This window comes from Diorhabda sublineata, chromosome 3 (assembly GCF_026230105.1).
Source record: "Diorhabda sublineata isolate icDioSubl1.1 chromosome 3, icDioSubl1.1, whole genome shotgun sequence".
In the NCBI taxonomy this organism is placed as follows: Eukaryota; Metazoa; Arthropoda; class Insecta; order Coleoptera; family Chrysomelidae; genus Diorhabda; species Diorhabda sublineata.
The window spans coordinates 30109096-30129943 of record NC_079476.1 but is presented as its reverse complement, the minus strand read 5'-3'; the positions used below and the strand labels follow the sequence as shown (position 1 = coordinate 30129943).

At 31.6% G+C, this 20848-nt stretch overlaps 1 protein-coding gene across 1 annotated transcript; it reads left to right on the top strand.

The window, feature by feature from the left end:
• Positions 1–1609: 1609 nt before the first annotated feature.
• Positions 1610–20823, top strand: LOC130441752 (odorant receptor 49b-like). Its single transcript, XM_056775537.1, has 7 exons — positions 1610–1929; positions 4223–4515; positions 7290–7467; positions 13016–13115; positions 15579–15680; positions 16002–16157; positions 20773–20823. The coding sequence occupies exons 1-7, from the start codon at positions 1610–1612 to the stop codon at positions 20821–20823; spliced, it is 1200 nt and encodes a 399-aa protein (XP_056631515.1).
• Positions 20824–20848: the final 25 nt, after the last annotated feature.

The following is a 20848-nucleotide window of genomic DNA, read 5'->3' as shown; positions in this document are numbered from 1 at the left end:
TGATTATATTACGGTTTTTGAGTAGGTATTAAAATTTCATTTTTTAATAAACTGAAAATAACGTTTTTTCTCTATACCTAAGTCTGTTATTACTAAAAAATTCATTCTGCACTTAACTTCTGGGAAGTAATTATTAAATATTAAAACCAAAAATAGGAAACCACTAGGTTTATTGTCTAATCATAGTGTTATTTCTTATTTCTCTATTATATACTGGTAGAATTCATAATAACAAAGAAATATTTACGAAGAGACCTGGAAACCACCGAAAAATAAAAAAAATATCATTTTATGTAAGGTTTTCATTTGTATATAACTGAAATGGCATTTAATTATTCTGATTTTTTACACTGCAGTAATTACTGCCGGAGTGACTAATGACACCTTCCACGGGTGGCTGAAAGCCACGGGTGGCTTAAAAACACTAGAAAATCACCTGCGATTTCAATATCGTGAATAATTGATTAATTAATACAATAAAAAACGCGATAAAAACAATAAATCAAGTACATCTGAGTATTAAATAACGTATATAGTTATTCTTCATGACTAAACGTCTTGAAAATGCCGAATAGTAATAGTAATATCTTAAATCCACAGGTATTTTCAATTTACTTTCATCAGTATTGTCAAATAAAAATCTGAAATATGAATATGAAATTTCGTTGAATGTTCCATTCTTGCAATTTTATTGCATAGCTCTGGATATACCTATATAAATTGTAAAGAAGTCTTTGCCAGCTATATTATGAGTAGTTTTTTATTGGGAACGCGGCAAGGAAACACAACTTCAATATATTTTCCGAGCTTTCGAATACTTATGTATTCATCGTCTGACAAATAATTAATTAAGATTTCCGGTGATTTTGATATTATTAAAGCTTTAATAATATCAAAATCACCACTTTGGTGTTTCCTTGCCCCGTTCTCAATAAAATTTTCATTTATCACTACATCAACATTTATGTTGTTTTCTTAATACAAATTTTCTTGGATCTTCTTTACCTTTGATTCTAGAATAACTATAAATACGTTATTTAATACTCAGATGTACTTAGTTTATTATTTTTATCTCGTTTTTTATTGTATTTTTATTTATTTACGACATTGAAATATAATTTGTTATAGTCACAAGTGATGTTATAAATTTAGTGATTTTCTAGTGTTTTCCCGTGACTTTAAGCCACCCGTGTACGGTGTCATTAGTCACTCCGAATTACTGCACCAATATACTTGTTTTTTCATAAATGTTGATAGGCTGATGAATTCATAATAGTCACGTTATTGTTCTGAAATAGGTTAGCTCACTCTGTAGAAATATTACATTTTTAGAATTAACTATAATATAAAATACTGAAATTAACTGTTTAAATAAATCGATAGAATCGAATATGTGACTATGTTTGAAGAATCGTCGACAGTTGTCGACTAATTGAAGAAGATGAATGTACAAAAGATTATTAATCCTTTTAAAAAATATGTTCCCGATAATTTTTTCACATGGTTGAATTTTTTCATAACACTCACCGGCATTCAAAAACCTACTGGAAAAGTACTCAAGTTACTATCCCCATTATTAACGTTGCACTATATATTATGTTGTTGGATTATGTATTTTTGTACTTTGATAGAAATTGTTAATGCATCAGATTTTGATTCTGCTTTATTCTTGACTTCTATGTCTATTACATTGCTTGATACGGTTCTGGTAATTAGAATAACTTTATATTATTTTTTGAAAAGTAAAAAGGAGACAATTACACGGATTATTACTAGATCTACTTTTAATTTTGATTGTTTTTCCATCATTGCTATTGAGCATTCTAAATACTCAATATTGAAGAAATCTAGTCGAGATGTAGGTAAAATAAAATCCAAGCAACTGGAAGCTTACTGGAAAGAAGCAATTCTAACTGTTACAAAAAAACGGTAAGTGTTGAATAACCAATTATTCATTTAAACACAAAATAAAAAAACGTGGCGATAGATCGCTAGAGATTTTCTTGTCAAAGAATGCTAAAAATAGTTTACCCAAGGCAGCAATACACACATATTACGACAAGGGTGTTTAGCGCCACCGGAGCTGACCCTTCTCGAAAAGAGAACCATCCATTGGCCGTACCCTGAAAGTATTTATTGTAGGAGATCTTCTGGCCATATTCTCTTCAATCTTCTCTTTACTAGTGGCTGGTTGAATAGATTATTTATCAATTCATTCTTGTGGTTATTAGATCGAATTTTGTATCTTGTGGCATAATTCTTTATCACATCTTTGATTAGTGGGATGTTCAGATCGTTAGATATTAATTGTTTGGTTAGTATCCCATACGACCAGATTGATATGAATATAGTTTTGTAGATGGGCAATTTATTTTCGAGTCTTAGTAGTCAGTCCATATTTTTGGCTTCGACGTTAATTTTCCACTGATGGAGCCAGTTTTTTAACAAATTTAGATGTTTTTGTACTTTTTCTGCAGCTACAGTTGAGTCTATATCTGTTGCCATGATTGCCGTGTTGCTATGAAAATATCGTCTGTGCTTGGAACGTCTGCTGTGAATATCAGACACAGAAATGGGCCTAAAACACTACCCTGAGGTATTCCAGATTTTATAGTGTGGTAATTTGAGTAGATATCTTCAAGTTTGATTTGAAAGTAGCGGTCGGTGATATGAGATTTTAAAATAAAGTATAGTTGTTCTAGTTTTAGTTTGTAGAGAGCCAGACTCTGTAGAACGCCTGTTTTATGTCGAGAAATACTCCAACACACATCTTTTTTTCTACTAGGGTTATTTTAATCATATTGACTATTCTGTGGCATTGCTAAATTGTGAAGTGTTCGTGTCTGAAACCGATTTGGTGCTATGGTATGGCAACAACTGTTTGGTTTTTACGTAGAAGTAGTCTTTCTAGTACTTTTGACATTATTAGGAGTAGGCTTACAGGGCGATATGAAATAGTTTCCGGGTTTGCCAGATTTTTGAATAATGCTAAGCATATTTCCATTGTATTGTATAGTATCGGAGTTGTAATATACTATTACAGATTACTGTTAACAGGACCACTGCATTTTTTGGTAGTCCCTTTGTTGTCAATAAATAAATTTAAAAACACAAGTGTTTCTACTAATCTATTCTATGTTGACATTTATTATATTCATTCTATCTTTTTGAAGATATATTTTTTCTCTTTGAAGGTATCTATTTTATAAAATATTATCCACCCTGAATACGTTATTATTCCATGACGCTGGTGGTACTAAGTTTTCCCAGATTTTTCAAGGTTTTCACTACATTCACTGCAAAACCCCTCCCGGTCATCTTAAATGTTCATAATCAAGCTTAACTTGAATAATTAATTTATTAATTAACGACTTCTCTCTTCGTCTGTCGCTCCCACGTTATCGAGCAACCTATCATTCACCAACTTTAAGCTCTGACTGCAGTTGTGTTTATACTTTTACTGAGTAAATCTAACAACTGATTCTCTGATAGCGAATTCAAAAGAGGAGGGACATTGCTTGATGATGAGACACGTGCTTGTAGGCCTTGTTCTTCAGTTATTGCTAGAGAAAGTGAGATGTATGATCGAAGAATATCAAGCAATTCAGGCAACTCTTGGTATTGGATTCGCAACAGTGGATGAAACTTTACATTTCACTTGCTACATACGCTTAAGGATTCATAAACGGCATATCGAGTAAAAACGCACTTCGAACTTTAGAAATGCTAAAGCTTGGTGAACACCGTATGGTTTCTAAAATAGTAAGAGGTGATGACACATACATACAATTTTTTTTCAAATCTACCCGTCAGGAGAGCTGGATTTACGAAGATATACCAAAACCTACAACGACAAAAATGCAAAATTATGTACACAGTTTTTTTCCTAGTAATTAAGTTTAAAAATAACGTATAGTTACAGCAAGTTGGTGCACCACAAAATGTTTTATTTTTACATGAAAATATTATAAAATTTATTAAATATAGACCCTATTCACCTGAATTTGTTATGTGTGTTACCAGGTTATTCTTTAACTTGAATAAACATTCACTTGGTCAACATTGATGTTGGTGATGATTACTTTGAATATAAATAAATTCATTTTCCTACTTGTAGTTTGGTTGTCTCAACATATATAATTCACCTAAGTACTTATAATAAAAAAATATATAATAAGGTGACTTCTACTATATTAATGAAACATTAAATATCTTATTTCAGTAATGAAGTAGATGATTATCGTGAACAAACAATGTTTCATACTAGATTACTATGTTGTACCCTGTACATTACTCTGGCTGTAATTTGTTTATTTGCGAATTTAATTTGGTATATTGCGGACGCTGATAATGAATTTTATGAAGCGTTTAATCCGTATTTGAATAAAACATCATTATACAAGAAATCAGCATTTGAAATATATCTTCCTTTTGATACATCTAATGATGGTTATATTTGGTTGGCTTTTTTCATCCAGTACTACAGTAAACTGATATCGGTACAAATGTTTATACGTAAGTAATTTGTATATTATTTATTGTGTTTATTGTACTGCACAGTTTTATGTTTAATATGATATACTGACACTAATAGTGGTGGCGATTGGACATTAGAAGTTGGACGGGGGCAAGGTAAAATATAAAATTAAAAATGCGAGGAAAATTAAATATAATTGTAATTGTCATAGATTCTGAATTCTCGTAAGTCATAAACAAATACAAGTAACACATACAATGTAACAAATATAAACAAAACAAACTAATAAGTATAAATCAAATAAACGAACCAATATGAACGAAACAAGTATAAATAAAAATAGTAGAGAGTGGACAGTAATCTAATTTTACATGATACACGTTTTCTCAAAGTGTAATTGCTGTTAAACAACGCAAGATTTCTCGATTTTCGTCTGGCATAGATTTCCACGCAATATTTTCAATAGCTAGTATAGCTAAAGGTGATAAACGTTTTGAAGCTTAGAATTCCTCAAATAGTTTTGGATGCGTTACAAGGCACTGAAAGATCGTTCTGCCGTTGCAGTGGACACAGGGATAGTCAAAAGCAATTCTAGAAGCTTGAAAAAATTAGGGAATACATTCTGGTTGTGAAAATTTTCAGACTTGAATTGAGAAACCAAATTTAGCACAAGATGACGATCAATATAGTTTGGATCATGCTTCATTTTTTAAGATACAAAAATTTCTGCGGCTAAAGTGTCATTTTCCCAATAAATCGCGGAACTAACAACAAACATGCTTCTTTGATGCGGTCTTTATAAACTGCGTTGTTCTTCGTCGAAGCCGTCAGCAATAATTCCATCTTGGAGAGTAGAGCCAGCTGGTTTTTAAAATCGTGACTTAATGTTCTCACTCAGTGTATCTAACATATGGTAGTGAAAAGTTTTTAAGAAATAGGCTTTAGGTTAATTATATTCAGGATAAACATCTACTCCTATTTTAGGTGGAAGTTTTCTTTTGCGCTGTACTCTTGGTCACTCAAAGACGTTTCTTTCACAAAAATCAAGTACTTCAGTTTTTTTAAAAAAAGTGCATTATAACATTCAATACAAAAATAAACTCAAACTTGGTAATACATGTGATCAATCAGTGAGCAACTCCACCAGTTCTTGAGTCAGTTGCTTCAATATTTTCCAGAATGTGCAGTATATCTACCAAATGTTGATCATAAAATTACGTGGATGATACCAGTGAAACCAAATCATGTCTTAATATCAAAAATTATATTTTTACGATTACGATGTAAGATCATACAGAGAAACAGGTGTTGAGACTGATCATCACTTAGTAATAATCAAAATAAAATTAAGAATGGTAAATATAGTGAATAAGGCGATAAAAAGCAGAAAATGGAATGTGCAGGAACTGAAAACAAGAGAGGAAGAGAAATAGAAAAGCAACTACAAAAGAGTAAAGAAAAAGATACTATTGATGAGCAACGGGAAGTGTTATAAATGCAACGCAGAAAGTCATTGGTAAAAAAGATATTAGAAAAAATACCGATTGGTTTGATTATTAATTAAAATAAAGAGAAAAAGGGTTGAGATGGCTAAGAACTATGAAAAAAGATTATAATATATCGCAACAAGATAATAAATGGCTAAACGATAGTATCAACAACTTGGAAAATGACAATAAACATAATGTAAAATTATATCAACATATAAAGAAACAAAATAGAAAACGAAATAAAACAAATATTAATGAAAGAGAATGGAGTCAGTATTTTAAAAAATTATTAACGGAAGAAGAAGATGATATAAGTCACAATGGTACCATATTAGAAAATGAAGAAAAACCGACGGAAGCGGAATGTAATGAAATAATAGACAAATTGAAACACAATAAAATAGGGGGACCAGACGAAATAGTGAATGAACTAATAAAATAAAGGGGAGATAACCTAAGGTACAAAATATTCAAGATCAAAGAAAGAATATGAGAAACAGAAACAATGCCGAGAGATACTGGATTGATTATACCAATAATAAAAGGAGGAAATCCCAACATATTATAGAGGTATTAGTTTGCTTAATACCAGATATTCTTCAGTTTTCTATCTATCCTAGAGACGGGATCACCTTTTTTTGAAGCACTCTGTATAGAGCGATTTGTAGTAAAATATCTTTACAATGTCATCAGTGCACTGACGGGTTATCTTCTAATGAAATCAACTCATTATATTTTATATATTATATATATTACATTATATTATAATATGGATTAAACATAAGGAATATTCGATTCATTCGTATGAAAATATATGTGGGGAAAAATTATATTTAATGAAGCAAAAAATTATATCTCAGATTCTGAAAAATTTGGTTGCTGTTGATATTTTCTTCACATCAGATAAGAGTTATTTCTGAAAAATATCTATCGATAAAAATAAAATAAGGGTATTATATGATCAATAATATTTTAATTTACAATAAATATGTTACTATTCTTTTGATTTATTATTTTTACGAGTAATAATTTATCTTCGGCAGAAGTCGAGTACTAATACCACTTACCGCACTCCAGGCTTCACTTGCATGCGCCTATAAACTCACTTATGCGCGTTCCTGTCTTTTTTATTTCCATGGTCAGACCAACGATTTAACTATAATAGAATAACAGTATTGTGTTAAACAGATGAAAATCAGCAGATGCACACGTAAGGAATTGAACTGCTTGGCTGAATTACTAAAAATTAAACGATTCATTTATTATAATGGGGTATTTTTTTAAGATATAGTTTTGTTGGCATATTCAAATTACTTTTTCAGCTTTTGAAATCCTCCTAACTTCCTTTATAATTCATCTAATAAGTCAAACGATGGTTGTAGCAGAAGCCTTTAAACATATTCATAAACATATAAGTCCGAAACAAACAGCAGGAAGAAAGTTTCTAATAATAGAAATGAGGATAATTAAGTGTATAAATGAACTACAAGAGATATATAGGTATGAAATTTGAAGAAATTTATCATTGATCAATACGTTCTCGGCATAAAGGATAGAGCTTTCAAATATTGAGATCCATCCTTTCAATAATTTATTTTTAAGGAAAAATATTATATTTCACTTATTTATATGGGGTTTTGACCATGAAAAAGTTTTTTTTAATAGGTTGACTGCCAACTACGAGATAACTCGTAGATTGTTTTCTGTTCTAGGACGCCAATCCTTTTATGGAGATAGTCCTCAAGTAAATGTAAAACGACGTCAGTAGTGTGACCTACATTGTTGTCAGTTTCCTATGATTTTCCGATATGAATCTTTATTATCATTACAAAACCATCGAACTAACATTGTTTATACAGTGTGATACAATATTTTTGTTTTTTATTTTTTATATATTGGTGAAAAAGCAATCTTATCCGCCATAGCATCATGGATTCGTCAATAAAAAGATTTTTATCTGGTACATAGTTTTAACGCATAATATTATTAAAATGATTTAGTATTAACCTCACCTTGTATAATTTATCGGCAGAATGTATTGAGTTATCAAGCAAATGAAAATAACGAATTTGGAATCGATTTCGACTCATATATGTGAGCGCCAAAAATTTACATTACATAGCTTGTTGGTGCTCCAGTAATGTTCAATTGAAAAGTACAAGATCTCATTTGCAACAAAAATCCAATAAAAACTTACATCTCTGCAACACTGACTTCTTGCCACTTTGATAACCTATTAGATTTTTTATGCGCAGCATATAAATTAGTTTGTTCCACAAGTAATGCAAGAGATTCATCCGAAAAAATAATTCCACCAGCGTTTGTACTATAAAATTTGTCGTATCCAATTTCACACCAAAATTTTCAGGATTTTGTTGAATTTCTGTCCACAAATTATCATTCGCATTTGATGTTGTTGCTTGGGAACCATCGACATTATCTTCAGATTCGGGATCAACTTTAGGTTCGGAGACGACTTCATCTTAACTATCACTTGAATTACGAACCCTCTGAGAAGGGTTCGTAATCGCTACTGTCGTTTACATCCTCGCCAAAAATCCCGTCTAATTCGAAATCACTCAGAACTGCGTAGTACTCAATTTAATTTTGAATCAGTGATATTTTCTTATTATATCGATATCGTATTAACCTGTATTCATAAGATAGTCACGTGCAAGTGAAGTGAAAAAAATCAACAATCGACTGGCAAGGCTGTAGCTTCTCTATTTTAGAATAGACACAGAATATTGTTTATTGACTATTTGCAAAAGGGAAATACAATCAGCATTGACTGTTATAGTATCTTTTTGAACCGAATGTAGAAGGAAACTGTCTCATGTGCAAAAGAAAAAAATTCTCTCTTACACGATGACAGAATTCGATATATTGGATTTTGAAATTCTTCTGCAACTATCTTCTTCTTCAAATTTGTCCTATAGTAACTATAGACTTTTTTTCGACTTAAAAGCTCTATGAACAGAAATATGTATCAAATGAAGAAATAATAGCCAAAACAGAATTCCATTTCAATGCCCGAGAAACATAATTATATAACGAGTAAAAAAGTCGTCGTACTCTCGGCGCGAGAGATTATAGCCCATTTTTTACCATTAGGAATCAGTAAATATTAACAAAAATCTTAATTTATACGAGGTCTGGCTATTAAATGACGATACTGGTTACGAATAAGGGTTTTATTATAAAAATTATTCAACATTCGAATGGTCCCCTCCCCTCGCCAGCCACCTTTCCATACGTTTTATCCATTGATCGAAGCAGTGCTGGAAGTCTTCTTTGGTGAGTGCCTTTAGGAGCTATACCGTTTTTTGCGTTACCGCTTCAATCGACTTAAATCGGGTCCCTTTCAAAGCAGATTTTATCTTCGGAAACAAAAAAAGGCGCACGGTGAGTACGGCGGGTATTCGAGCACTGGAGTGCGCTTACTGGCCCAATATTGCTTCACAGATGGCGCGTTATAAGCAGGTGCGTTGTCTTGGTGTAAAATCCACGAGTTGTTCTTCCACAACTCGAGCCGTTTTTTACAAACTAACACGCTTACACCACTCAAAAAGACGCGCACGAGATAGAGAATTGTCCCCATAGGCCCCTTACAACAATTTATAACACTCAGTCGGAGTTTTTTTCAATTTAACGAGAAATTTGAGGTTGATACGTTGCTCCTGATCTGGAATATGATAAGGAACATCAAAAGACCAGTCAATGAATACATCCACACGAAAACAATAACGTTAAAAGAATGGGAAAGGTATTTCCATGAACTCTACGGCGACACAATAACAAGCCAACCCACAGACAGAAACAAGAAAATATATCTGGGGAAGGAGAAGACATCCAACAACAATTAATATCAAAAGACAAAATTGAACCAACAATGCGCAAGATGAAAAACAGGAAATCACCAGGGCTGGATAATATTAATAACGAGCTTCTTAAATATGGTGGCAATGAATTAATAGACCAAATGCATGTCATGTTCAACAAGATATACGACCAGAGAAAAGTACCAGAGGATTGGAAAGTAAGCATAACGTTCCCCGTCTTTAAAAAAGGGGAAAAGAAAGATCCAAATAATTATAAAGGGATCAGCCTCCTAAGCACGACTTCAAAATTACTAAGAAAAATTATTGCAGAAGAAATCTCAAGTAGCGGCATGAGCGAAGAACAACAGGGATGTAGAAAAAATAGATCAACCATAGACGCTATATTCATCTTAAGACAGATTGCCGAAAAGGCCATAGAGTACAATAAAACCGCGTTTATGTGCTTCATAGACTTAACAAAAGCATTTGACAGAATGAGATTACATGACGTCATTGAGCTACTAAAAGAACGAGGCCTAAACCAAAGGACAATAGACATCATCCGGGACATGAACAACGGAAATAGCACATATGTAAGAGTAAACAACGAACTCTCCAGTAAAATGCCAGTATCAACAGGGATCAGACAAGAAGATAGTCTCAGCCCAATACTCTTCAACATTATAATGGATGAAATCATAAAAGAAGTCAAAACGGCAGGCAGAAGATACAGAATGGGAAAACATGAGTTTAAGATAGTTTGTTACGCTGATGACACAGATTTGAAACAGTTGTAGGAAAATTCAATATGATCATATCGACACAAAAGACACAATCCTTGACAATAGCGAGAGAACCAAGAAGATGCAAACTGGCAATTTATAATAAAAGTGTAGAGCAGGTTATGTTTTTTAAATATTTAGGGGTTAACATCACGAGCAATAGGAACTTGAAACAAGAAGTCAAAACGCAAACAACAGCAGCATCTAGGATATCGGGATTCCTTCGAACCGTGATATGGAGGAATAAATTTTTAAGTATCGAAAGCAAAACACGGATATATAAACTTGTGTCAGACCAGTAATGACATACGCCATAGAAACGAGGGCGGAGACTGCAATTACTAAGCGGATTCTTAGAACGACCGAGATGAAGACATTACGCTCAATCACAGGGAAAACACTAAGAGACAGAATAAGGAGCAATGAAATCAGAAGAATATGTGACGTTCCGGATATAGTGAGATGGGCCAGAACTAGAAGAAGAGCATGGAGAGATCATGTCAATAGAATGGATGACGATCGACTGGCGAAAATCGCAAAGGAAGAGAGACCCAATAGAAGTATACCGCCTGGAAGACCACCAAAGCGCTGGTATGAGAGCTGGTCCTCGGAGTCACAACTTAGGCTGCCTCTTTGAAAACACAAGACATAATCTTAAAATAAGAAGAAGAAGACGTTGCTCCTGTTATTAGTCACACATGGTTTTCGCCGTCTACGGCCCCCTCTAGGCGCGCAGTTTTGTTATTTAATAGCCACACCTATTGATAATTCTCTTAATAATTGGTTTATGAAATAAAAAACGCCCCCAAATTTTTTCCCAATAATGCCCAAAATTATTTTCGTTTCGACACATCTAAAGCTATATAGACAGACGACGGACGGATAAAACGTTTGGCATAAAGAATTTTTCGTAAAAAATGCTCTGAAAATGGGATTAAAAAAATGCGCTAAAAATGGCATTGAATATAAATATTTTTTCGTAGTATCCAATATAAACTACCAAATATATTATTTTTCATGTCAAATAACATTATTCTTATTTTGAAACGGTTACAATTAATAAAATCTGAGTAACTTATCGAATAATCTAATTGATAAACTTTTAATTGAATAAAATCGGCCCACATAGTTTCGATATTAGCGAAGTGCAAAGAGAGAGCTGCTTTTGTTTGTCGTCTTCATCTGTTTTCTTTTACCATATAACTATATTTATTCAATGTATTTTCCTAAAATAACTCACTAGTCTTAATCAACAATTATCTTCCGTCATAACAATCAATTCAAATGAATAGAAGAAATTTGTATATTTTTGTATATCCTTTGTATATCGTTTTCATACTTGTTACTTATGAATCAGATAAAGCTATATGCAATTAAAGCAGAACTACAGAACTACATCTAACCGATTACATTCAATACGTTGTCCATGAAATGAGTTGTAGGCGTAGTGCGTTTGCTACGTTCTGCAATAGATGAAGACCCTGTAAGCAAGAAAGAACGCTATAAATCTTGTTAGTGACATATCAATAGAAGCGACCTAATTTTTTTGATGAGGTACTTTGAATAATCATAGATTTTTATACGATAATGCAATATTTTTCTTATTTATTTAAAGTGTTTTTAACGGTAGGGTGAATTTATACAAACGGTGTTTCTTACTTACTTTATTCATCACTTAAGTAGGTACGATAGATACAATAAATTTTGCACTAAACACTAAACTACCTGCTACTTACTAAATTATCCACTAGTACTTAACTATTCACTAACTAAATATATCTAAATTTACCCTTTACATTTTACTATTTCGATCGGTTCACTATAACATCCAATTATTTACGACTTACTGTGATAAACTAGCGCCTATTTATACAAAACACGGATTTCTAGATCATTCCATTCTAGAATTTAAACAAACACAAAATCTTCCCAGAAATTGATTCTATAAAAATAGACACAACATAAGGTATAAAAAACAATTGTCGCCGTTTATATAAAAAATGTATATGGTTCTGTTGAGAATTCCCCCATTCGCCAAAATTTAGATTCTTCAATATAATAGAGCAGGACTGGCTTCATGATCCATGTCAGAAGACGAGTTCGTAACAATAAGTTCGGATAATGGTGTAATAATATAGAATACACAATTATTGTATCCTCTGCTGTTATAATTTGAATCGTTCTGAATAATTGAATAAATATACCTCCCCTCGGTTTATAAGATGTTTTGATATCCTCCAAAACAATAAATGAGAGAAGTAAGTGGAAATTGGAAAGGTCGTTTGGAAGTTCTTATGTGGTAAAGAGATAACCTATGGATGTACTTAAAGCTGACGGGATTACGACGGAACAAATAATGAGAAGTCACGAAAAATGATATTGAAGTTGAGATTAGAACAGAACATGGTAATGTTTTCTTTTCCTATCATTAATTCTCTTTTTTAGTGCTTTTAATTTAGTTGATACTGTATGCTCTGTCCAAATGTTAATTCAATATGGATGTGCAATTCTTATACTGTGCATATTATGCTATATGGCACCAATGGTGAGTAATAACAATTTCGTTATTATTTTGTCAGTTAATGATAATATTAGTTTAAAAAATTCAATGCAAAAAATTCGGGAATGAGTGTATGACGTGAGAATAATGCTATGACATAAAAAAATTGTCATACCACTCCTCGTTTCTGTGTTGTAGGCCTTTAATGTTGGGAAATCCAAACTTATATTTGAGTATATTTTTCAAATTATACATTCGAACATTATGAATCACGAAACTTTTACAGGGACAACCTGTACGATCTAAAGATAGCAAAAATGTACTCTTAACTAAATAAAATTTATGGTTTAGGAAGGTAGATTTTCAGATCATTGCACATACCAAGGAAATCGTTCGCCATGAAAAGACATTTGGGAGAAAATTATCATATATTGTAATTATTTATTTGAAAAACTTACAGGGGGTATTAAAACACAATGAAACATTTCTTGGATATCTACTAAATAAATAAACAAATATTTATACTACATACTATCGAAGATCATATTACTGGCATAAGGAGAAACTTGAAAGAGGTAGAAGTGCAAGGTGCCCATTCCGAACATTTATTCACATAGTTTTTTTTTGTTTGTATTTGATAAGTTGTAGGCTAACCAACTACATTTTTCAACAATTCCATGTTCCATGTTGATGTTCCACAGTGGCCAGTTCAATTAGAAATGTTTGATTGTGTTTCAATACTTCTTGCAAATATTTTTATACATAATTACAATTTATGATGATTTTCGTCAAAATGTCTTTTTATGGCGAACGATGCCAAGGGTCATATGAGAAAATTATTCTTATGTCACAGCATTATTTTTACGTCATTTACTCACTCCCAACTATTTCCAGAAACAGCCTGCATACGCCGAAACAAATGTCTAAAATTGTGTTAACCAACTTCTTAAACCCTAGCAGAAATAGTCTGGCACGTCAAATTTTTTCTTACCTTATCATTTTTTTTAACTACTCTTCCTGGGATTTAAGTTAAATATTCATCAATTCACACTCAACGTCCAGTACTTCGTTTTAAATTTATTTGAATTAGCGAGTAGTGCAAAGTTCTGATACTGTTTTTGGATAGTATATATTATCAAAAAGAGAAGACCCATCGTAATTTTTTACAAAGTGTTACATTATTTTGGATTTTCTATTACGAATCAAATAAATAGTGGGTACCGTATATGTTTATGGAATATGTAATATTGTTTTACAAACATGGTCATTTAGTTAATCAATTTTATGGAGACATATCTAAGAATCATGAAAATGATGTTTTTTCCTAAGCCAATTCTACGATCCAACTTGACTAGATAATTTCAATCATAATATATTAAAAGATGACAATAAAAATGGTGTTGAAGCTGAAATCTATTTCTAGGGATTCGGATGATTTATTTTTTAAAGAAAATACTCCATATTCAATTAATTAATATGAATTAGGAATAGAAATTTTATTTTATCAAGATCTATAGCAGAACTTCTTGGATCTTGCAACAGTGGAAATAGTTAACAAAAGATATTATCTCGTCCAAAAGTAAAGTAAAGTTTATTCGGAATTTTTCCAAAAGGGAATTCTATTATTTCACTGCTATCATAAAAATTTTTGAAGCAATGAATCAAAACTATAATAAAATAGATTGGCGCTTATTCTTTGATTATTTAGAACACAGTCTGAAAGCTGTTTTATTCCACAACGGGAATAAGAAACTGTCTATAACAATAATACTCGCAGTAAATTGCAAAAAGAGCTATAAATCAACGTGTACATTAATGGAATTAATAAAGAATGAAGAACATCATTGGAAAGTGTGTAGTGATCTTAAGTCATCGGTTTATTATTGGTTTAACAAGGTGGATCTACCAAATACTCTTATTACCTCTGTCTGTGAAACAGCAGGGCCAGATAGCATATTATATGAGATAAAAATAGCCTATTTGAATCTAGTATACTACGAGCAAAATGATCTTCAAATATAAGTTGATGGTGTACCAAAAAAAAAATTATCACAAATTCGTAAAGTTGTGAAAGATCCCCAATTTCGGAAAAAATTCTAGTTTGTATTTTTTTTGTAAAAGAAATAGTCGCAGATCCGTTAGAGTTTCCATTATGTACATTTGAGCGTTTCTACTCAGTTACTTTCTTAATCCTTATGTCTCTAAGACGTGGGATTGAGTTCCTTTTTTCTTCGAGTTTTTCTCCCAGAATTCTCTCCATTTCTTTCGATATTTTGTGTGTGGTAGCTCTCGTGCATTTCTTCCCTCTATTCTCAGTAGCTTTGTTGATTTCGTTACTCCAGGTCTTCCTTGGTCGTTCTCTATTTTCGGTTCTTATTGTTCTTGCTTCGACTTTTCTTTCTATTGTCTTTTTCTCACTTATCCTTTTCACATATCCGAACTATCTTAGTATATAACTAGTAGTAGTATAACTATTGCTTTTTTCAATAAATATTTTATATTTTTAAGCTTGAGAAGGCCGGAGAAATTTTCGGTTGTGTTATGTTTTTGATTGCTTCTCTTGGAGAAATATTTTTTTTCTCGTACTGTTCTCAAACTCTAACTTTAGAGGTAAGTTTTAAACTATTTTTTTTATTATATCATGTCATAATTTTTTATGGCTTCTAATTCCAAGAAGTCTTATATCGGTAGTATTTAGCGAAAACATGTAAATTGATGTAATAAATCATATTATAAAAGGCGTATATATCGTGGAAGATTTTTAGGGTTTTTGCTGCTGTAAGAGTCTTGGAATCTCGGTCTTTGTTGGTTTCTTTACGAAGTAATTTATGAATAAACGCTACTCAATACCAGAAATGATCGACAAATAACTTTAAGACCTTTTGCAATATGTATTGTCTATAATCCCATTTCCTTATTTTTAATTTGTAGCTGCAAAAAGTTGCCATATCAGTATATGGTATTCAATGGGAAACATATCCATTGAAAGTTCAAAAACACATTAAGTTTTTATTGAAACGGTTACAAAAGCCTGCAGTATTGAAAGCTGGTAAAATGTTTCCCATCGATTTAAATTTTTTTAATTTGGTAAGTATTTTTGAATAAATATAGCATTATATCGAGATGATTATGTTAATCGAATTTTTTTCTAATTTTGACAATTGATATTCTATAATTAATGGATGAGGTGGCTAGTGCTTAAGCGCTGTAGTGCCTAGGAATACCTTCAGACTGGCGCATCGCTTAACATACGGAAGGTTAAGTCACTAGTAAAAAGCCGTTTTTTCGCGACGAACTATCTAGTTCTTCAAGATGATTTGAGCTGAATAAAAATATACTATAATAGAATTTGTATAATTTTGTGGGGTATGGAAGCTATTCTGAATTCAATAAATACAAAAAGATTATATTCAGTTTTATAGCAAAGATAGAATTAAAAATATTATTATTGAAAAGGAGCAGTGGTGAATTTAGCAGCAGACTGAGTAGGGTGTAGCCCAGGGCGGCAGATTTATATGGAGAAGACAAGTTTTGATGAGATTTTATCACCGTTGCTTATTTTCATGAATACTAATAGGTTTTCCATGGATATTCAAGAGAATTTTAAGTATTTTGAAGAAATAAGCACATAGAGAGAAAATACTAGAAAAATGGAAAAAAAAAACAACAAAAAAAGATTTGATGAAACACCTGATGAAGATATTGGAATAGTTACGTTTACTTCAGGCTTAACAAATATCTTGTTTCATAAATATCCGGTAAGAGGCCTATAACGGATTTATCAAGAAATTTCTTACAAAATTGAGTAACTTGTTGCCATCGGTTCTAGCGAAAAAACTAATTTTCTGGAAAAAATCTACGGTGAGAGAATGATAAGCCACCCCACGACGATCATCATGAAACTCTATACATAGAATATTGATTATACAAGAAGTCGATTTATCATATCTATTTTATACGGAATCATTTACTTCCGGACATACCGGAAGTGACCATCATCTCAAGAAGGCTAACAGATATCGAACCATGGATAAATTTCATCAAGATCTATCTGTGTATGATGATTGACGCATGCACAAAAGAGTTTCTGTGAAAAAAATATGCAAATGCATAATTTTTATCAAAAAACTAACCTAACATTACAAAAATTACAAAATTTTAATTTTATCCATTGATTTTTTGTTCAGCATAAAATAGATATGGTAAATCGATTTCTCAATAGTCTATGTATAGAGTATAGAGTATACTTTCAAAACTACCTTTCACTTCACGAAAGAACTTTGATACATCAAGCCTATCTTTGTTTCTGCACGAATAGAGTTTAGAATACATTTATGCAAACTTTGAAATCGTACACGTATTGATCTGTGTACTTCAGCAGCAAGAAATTGTTCAGGTGAGAGAGGTTTATTTACCTTAGTTTTAGAATTTTACCCCCGTCACGTGGTGACGGAATGTCGAGTCCACCGGCAGAAACAGAACGAACTAAAAAAAGCAATAAGAAGTAACGGCACCCTGAGGTGCAGGAATATTATGATCGCTGCCATCAAAGAAAAGAAGGTGTACGACAAGGTTATAGATATTGTTACGGGAATGATAAAGGCCAAAGAGGAAAAGGAAAGAAAGCGTGAAGATTTTTAATATGTAGTTGTGATTGTAGCGTCTTAATTTATTAATTTTAATTGATTTTATTTATACAAGTTTTTAAAATTTTATTACATGTCTATACACCGATTTTATTTTTTTATATATACAAAGTAGAGTTAGGGAGTTTTATATATTTATACAATTTTAAAGTTAGATTTTATTTATACAAAATTTTAAAATTAGATTTAGGATTTTATTTATACATTTTTATCTATACAATTTTAAAATAGATTCAAGTTTTATTTAATATTTATACAATTTTAAAGCTAGATTTAGGATAGTTTTTATTTATACAAAATTTTAAAATTAGATGTAGGATTTTATTTATACATTTTTATCTATACAATTTTAAAATAGATTTAAGTTTTATTTAAAGTAGGGTATTTTATTTATATTAGATTTTCAATTTTTATTTTTTTTCTACAAATTTTAAGATAGGCTAAGTTTTAATCTATACATATGCTTTTAAAGATAGGATAAGTTAGGTTAAGTTTTATTTATACAGTTTAATTAGGTAGGTTTTTTATTTATATTCATTATGTGTACGTTACCTCTGTTTTACTTCTGTATGTGATGTTTCTTATGCGTAGTGCATGTGTTTTATTTATTTACTAGATGAAGAACACGGAGATGAAGAGTACAGCCGGCGCATGTGACGCGATGTTCGCTAAGAGCTGGTAGGCGCCCGGGTAACGGGTGAATCCAGCACGCCTGGGACACCTTCCCAGAAGTCTTTTGAAGATTTTCCCACCCACAAAAAAAAAGTTTTAGAATTTTAAAGTAGAACTTTTTCATAAAAAATGTAATTTAAATAATTGTGCAATATTTGCCTGACCTTATTACCATTTTGAAAATTTTCAATTAATGAAAAAATATGAAAACATAGTAACCTAATGTCTAAATTATATCAATATAGTTATGAAATATATTTTCTGTAAAATTACACAAATGTAACAAACTTACCAATTCGATCATATCAAAATATCCTCACAAAGAACGCAAGTGGAAATTTAAAAATTTAAAACTTGAATATTCGGATATGGATACAACGAAGTCAATCTAGTCACAGTTGATCAATGATCAAAATCTATGTCGATAGAACTGGAAGAAGTAAAAAGAAAAACTGCGTTTTTATTGGCTGGCTTATTAAGCAATTGACTCTACCAACATAAACAACCTAAACAGGTAAACGATGTACCTAAACATGAAGTTGAATGAAAAAACATCAAACTAAATAAACGATTTTCACTCCTTCGATATCAACATCACAAATAATAGTAAATCAAGCTTTTGATCACCTTGAATAAAATATTTTTTTATACCGAAACATGGAACATAAAAAGTTCGTCAACTGTTTTTCTCAATTTCCAACTTAATAACCGTTACGAGCAAATTATCACAGACGTCAAAACTTTCAAAACGTGAGTTTTTTGGAAACATTGCAGAACATCTAAAATTTTTTACCACATGCCATCACTGATCTAAATATTTGGATTATTTTTCTTTCCTCGTAGCTTGTCTCTTAATATGATTACACAGATATTGAGTCTCATGGAACGTATGAATCTAAGTACTAATTGTTCTGAAGAACATACGAGAATATTTGGATGAGTCTGAAAGCAGTACGCGACAAGTGTATTGTATCGCTGGGCTAACTAATGATGATTGACCGTATTCGTTGTATTAAAACATCTAAACTATAGTATGGTCGTTAAAGTCACATATATATAAAATAAATTACTCTCAAGTGTCGAAGGGACACCAGTAATCAATCATCTATGATGTAAGTCCCCATTAAGATCGTGTACCATAAATATTAATGAATATAATAAACCTTGAATTTAAGTAGCTAAATTTATGATTCTTCACGGGAGAACACATTAATATACGGGAGAAATTTGGTAATCCGAGAGGATACGTTAATGGAGGGTAGAAATAAGGAACGTTAATGTATCTTTCAACTAAATGATTAAGATATCCCAATGGTTCGCACTGCGAATGAGTTCTAATGAGTGCGAATGAGTCTAAACAGTCCGGTTTTTGAATTTTTTAATCCATTTTTTTTAGTAGATGGGAGTCAGATCAAATGATTACGTCGGATGAGGTGAAAAGTCGTAATGTATATCGTTTTATTTTTCTTCAAGAGTAGTGAACGAATATGCAAGCGCATTGTCGTGATTCAATAAAATTCTTCAACAAATGTGGTCATTTTTTTAGCATCAAAACATGCCAGCAAATCAACATATTAGTGACCAGCTAGCCAGTTTATTCTTTTCCTATCTAATGAATGAGACCATACCAATAATGAAATACCGAAAAATAATGTGTCCATGACCTTATTGGCCGATAAAACAGTTTTTACTCTCTTAGAAGCACGTTCCCAGGATGAAATCTATTGTTTCGAGAGTTTTTGTGTCTGAGATATTCAAGTACTCATCTACTGTATCATATTGACAGAAAAATTTTGTTGGATTATGTTTGAAGATATGCATTCGTTTAAGAACATAAGAGCATTCGTTTGAATTGCGAGTGAGCTTTTAATCAGCATTAAGAAATCGTAGTAACCATCTTTTTTATATGTAACATTTCATTCAAGATAATGAGTGGTTGACTCATTTCATTCATTAACTATATAACGTACTTTTCTTTAACGATAGCTAAGTACAAATGCACGGATTTTGTTTGACGTAGTGACAGTGAATGACGGTCCCTGACGTTCAACATCATCCAAGTTCATAAGACCACTTTTAAAAGCAGAGAACCATTTACAAATCATTCCATGGGACGAAGCATTTTCAGAAGATTTACGTAAATTTTCCTGGTTCCCTTAATTATTCCCATATTTTTCAATGATGAAAACAGTTTTCTCTATATGAGTATTGAAACTAATCTATCTGCAAGATTAATGTGAAATTTTGATATATGAAATTAGGAATTTTTCCGGAAACTAACAATATAAATAGTTTTGAGAAAGTGTTGTCAAAAGTCATGTCAAACATTTCTTTTATAAGTTGTGGGTTTACATGAAGTTATAAACAAGTGCATTTTGTTTTAGATACTACAAAAGGCTTATTCATTTTATACAATCATAAATGCAAGACAATAATAATATTAATGAATAACAAAGCATG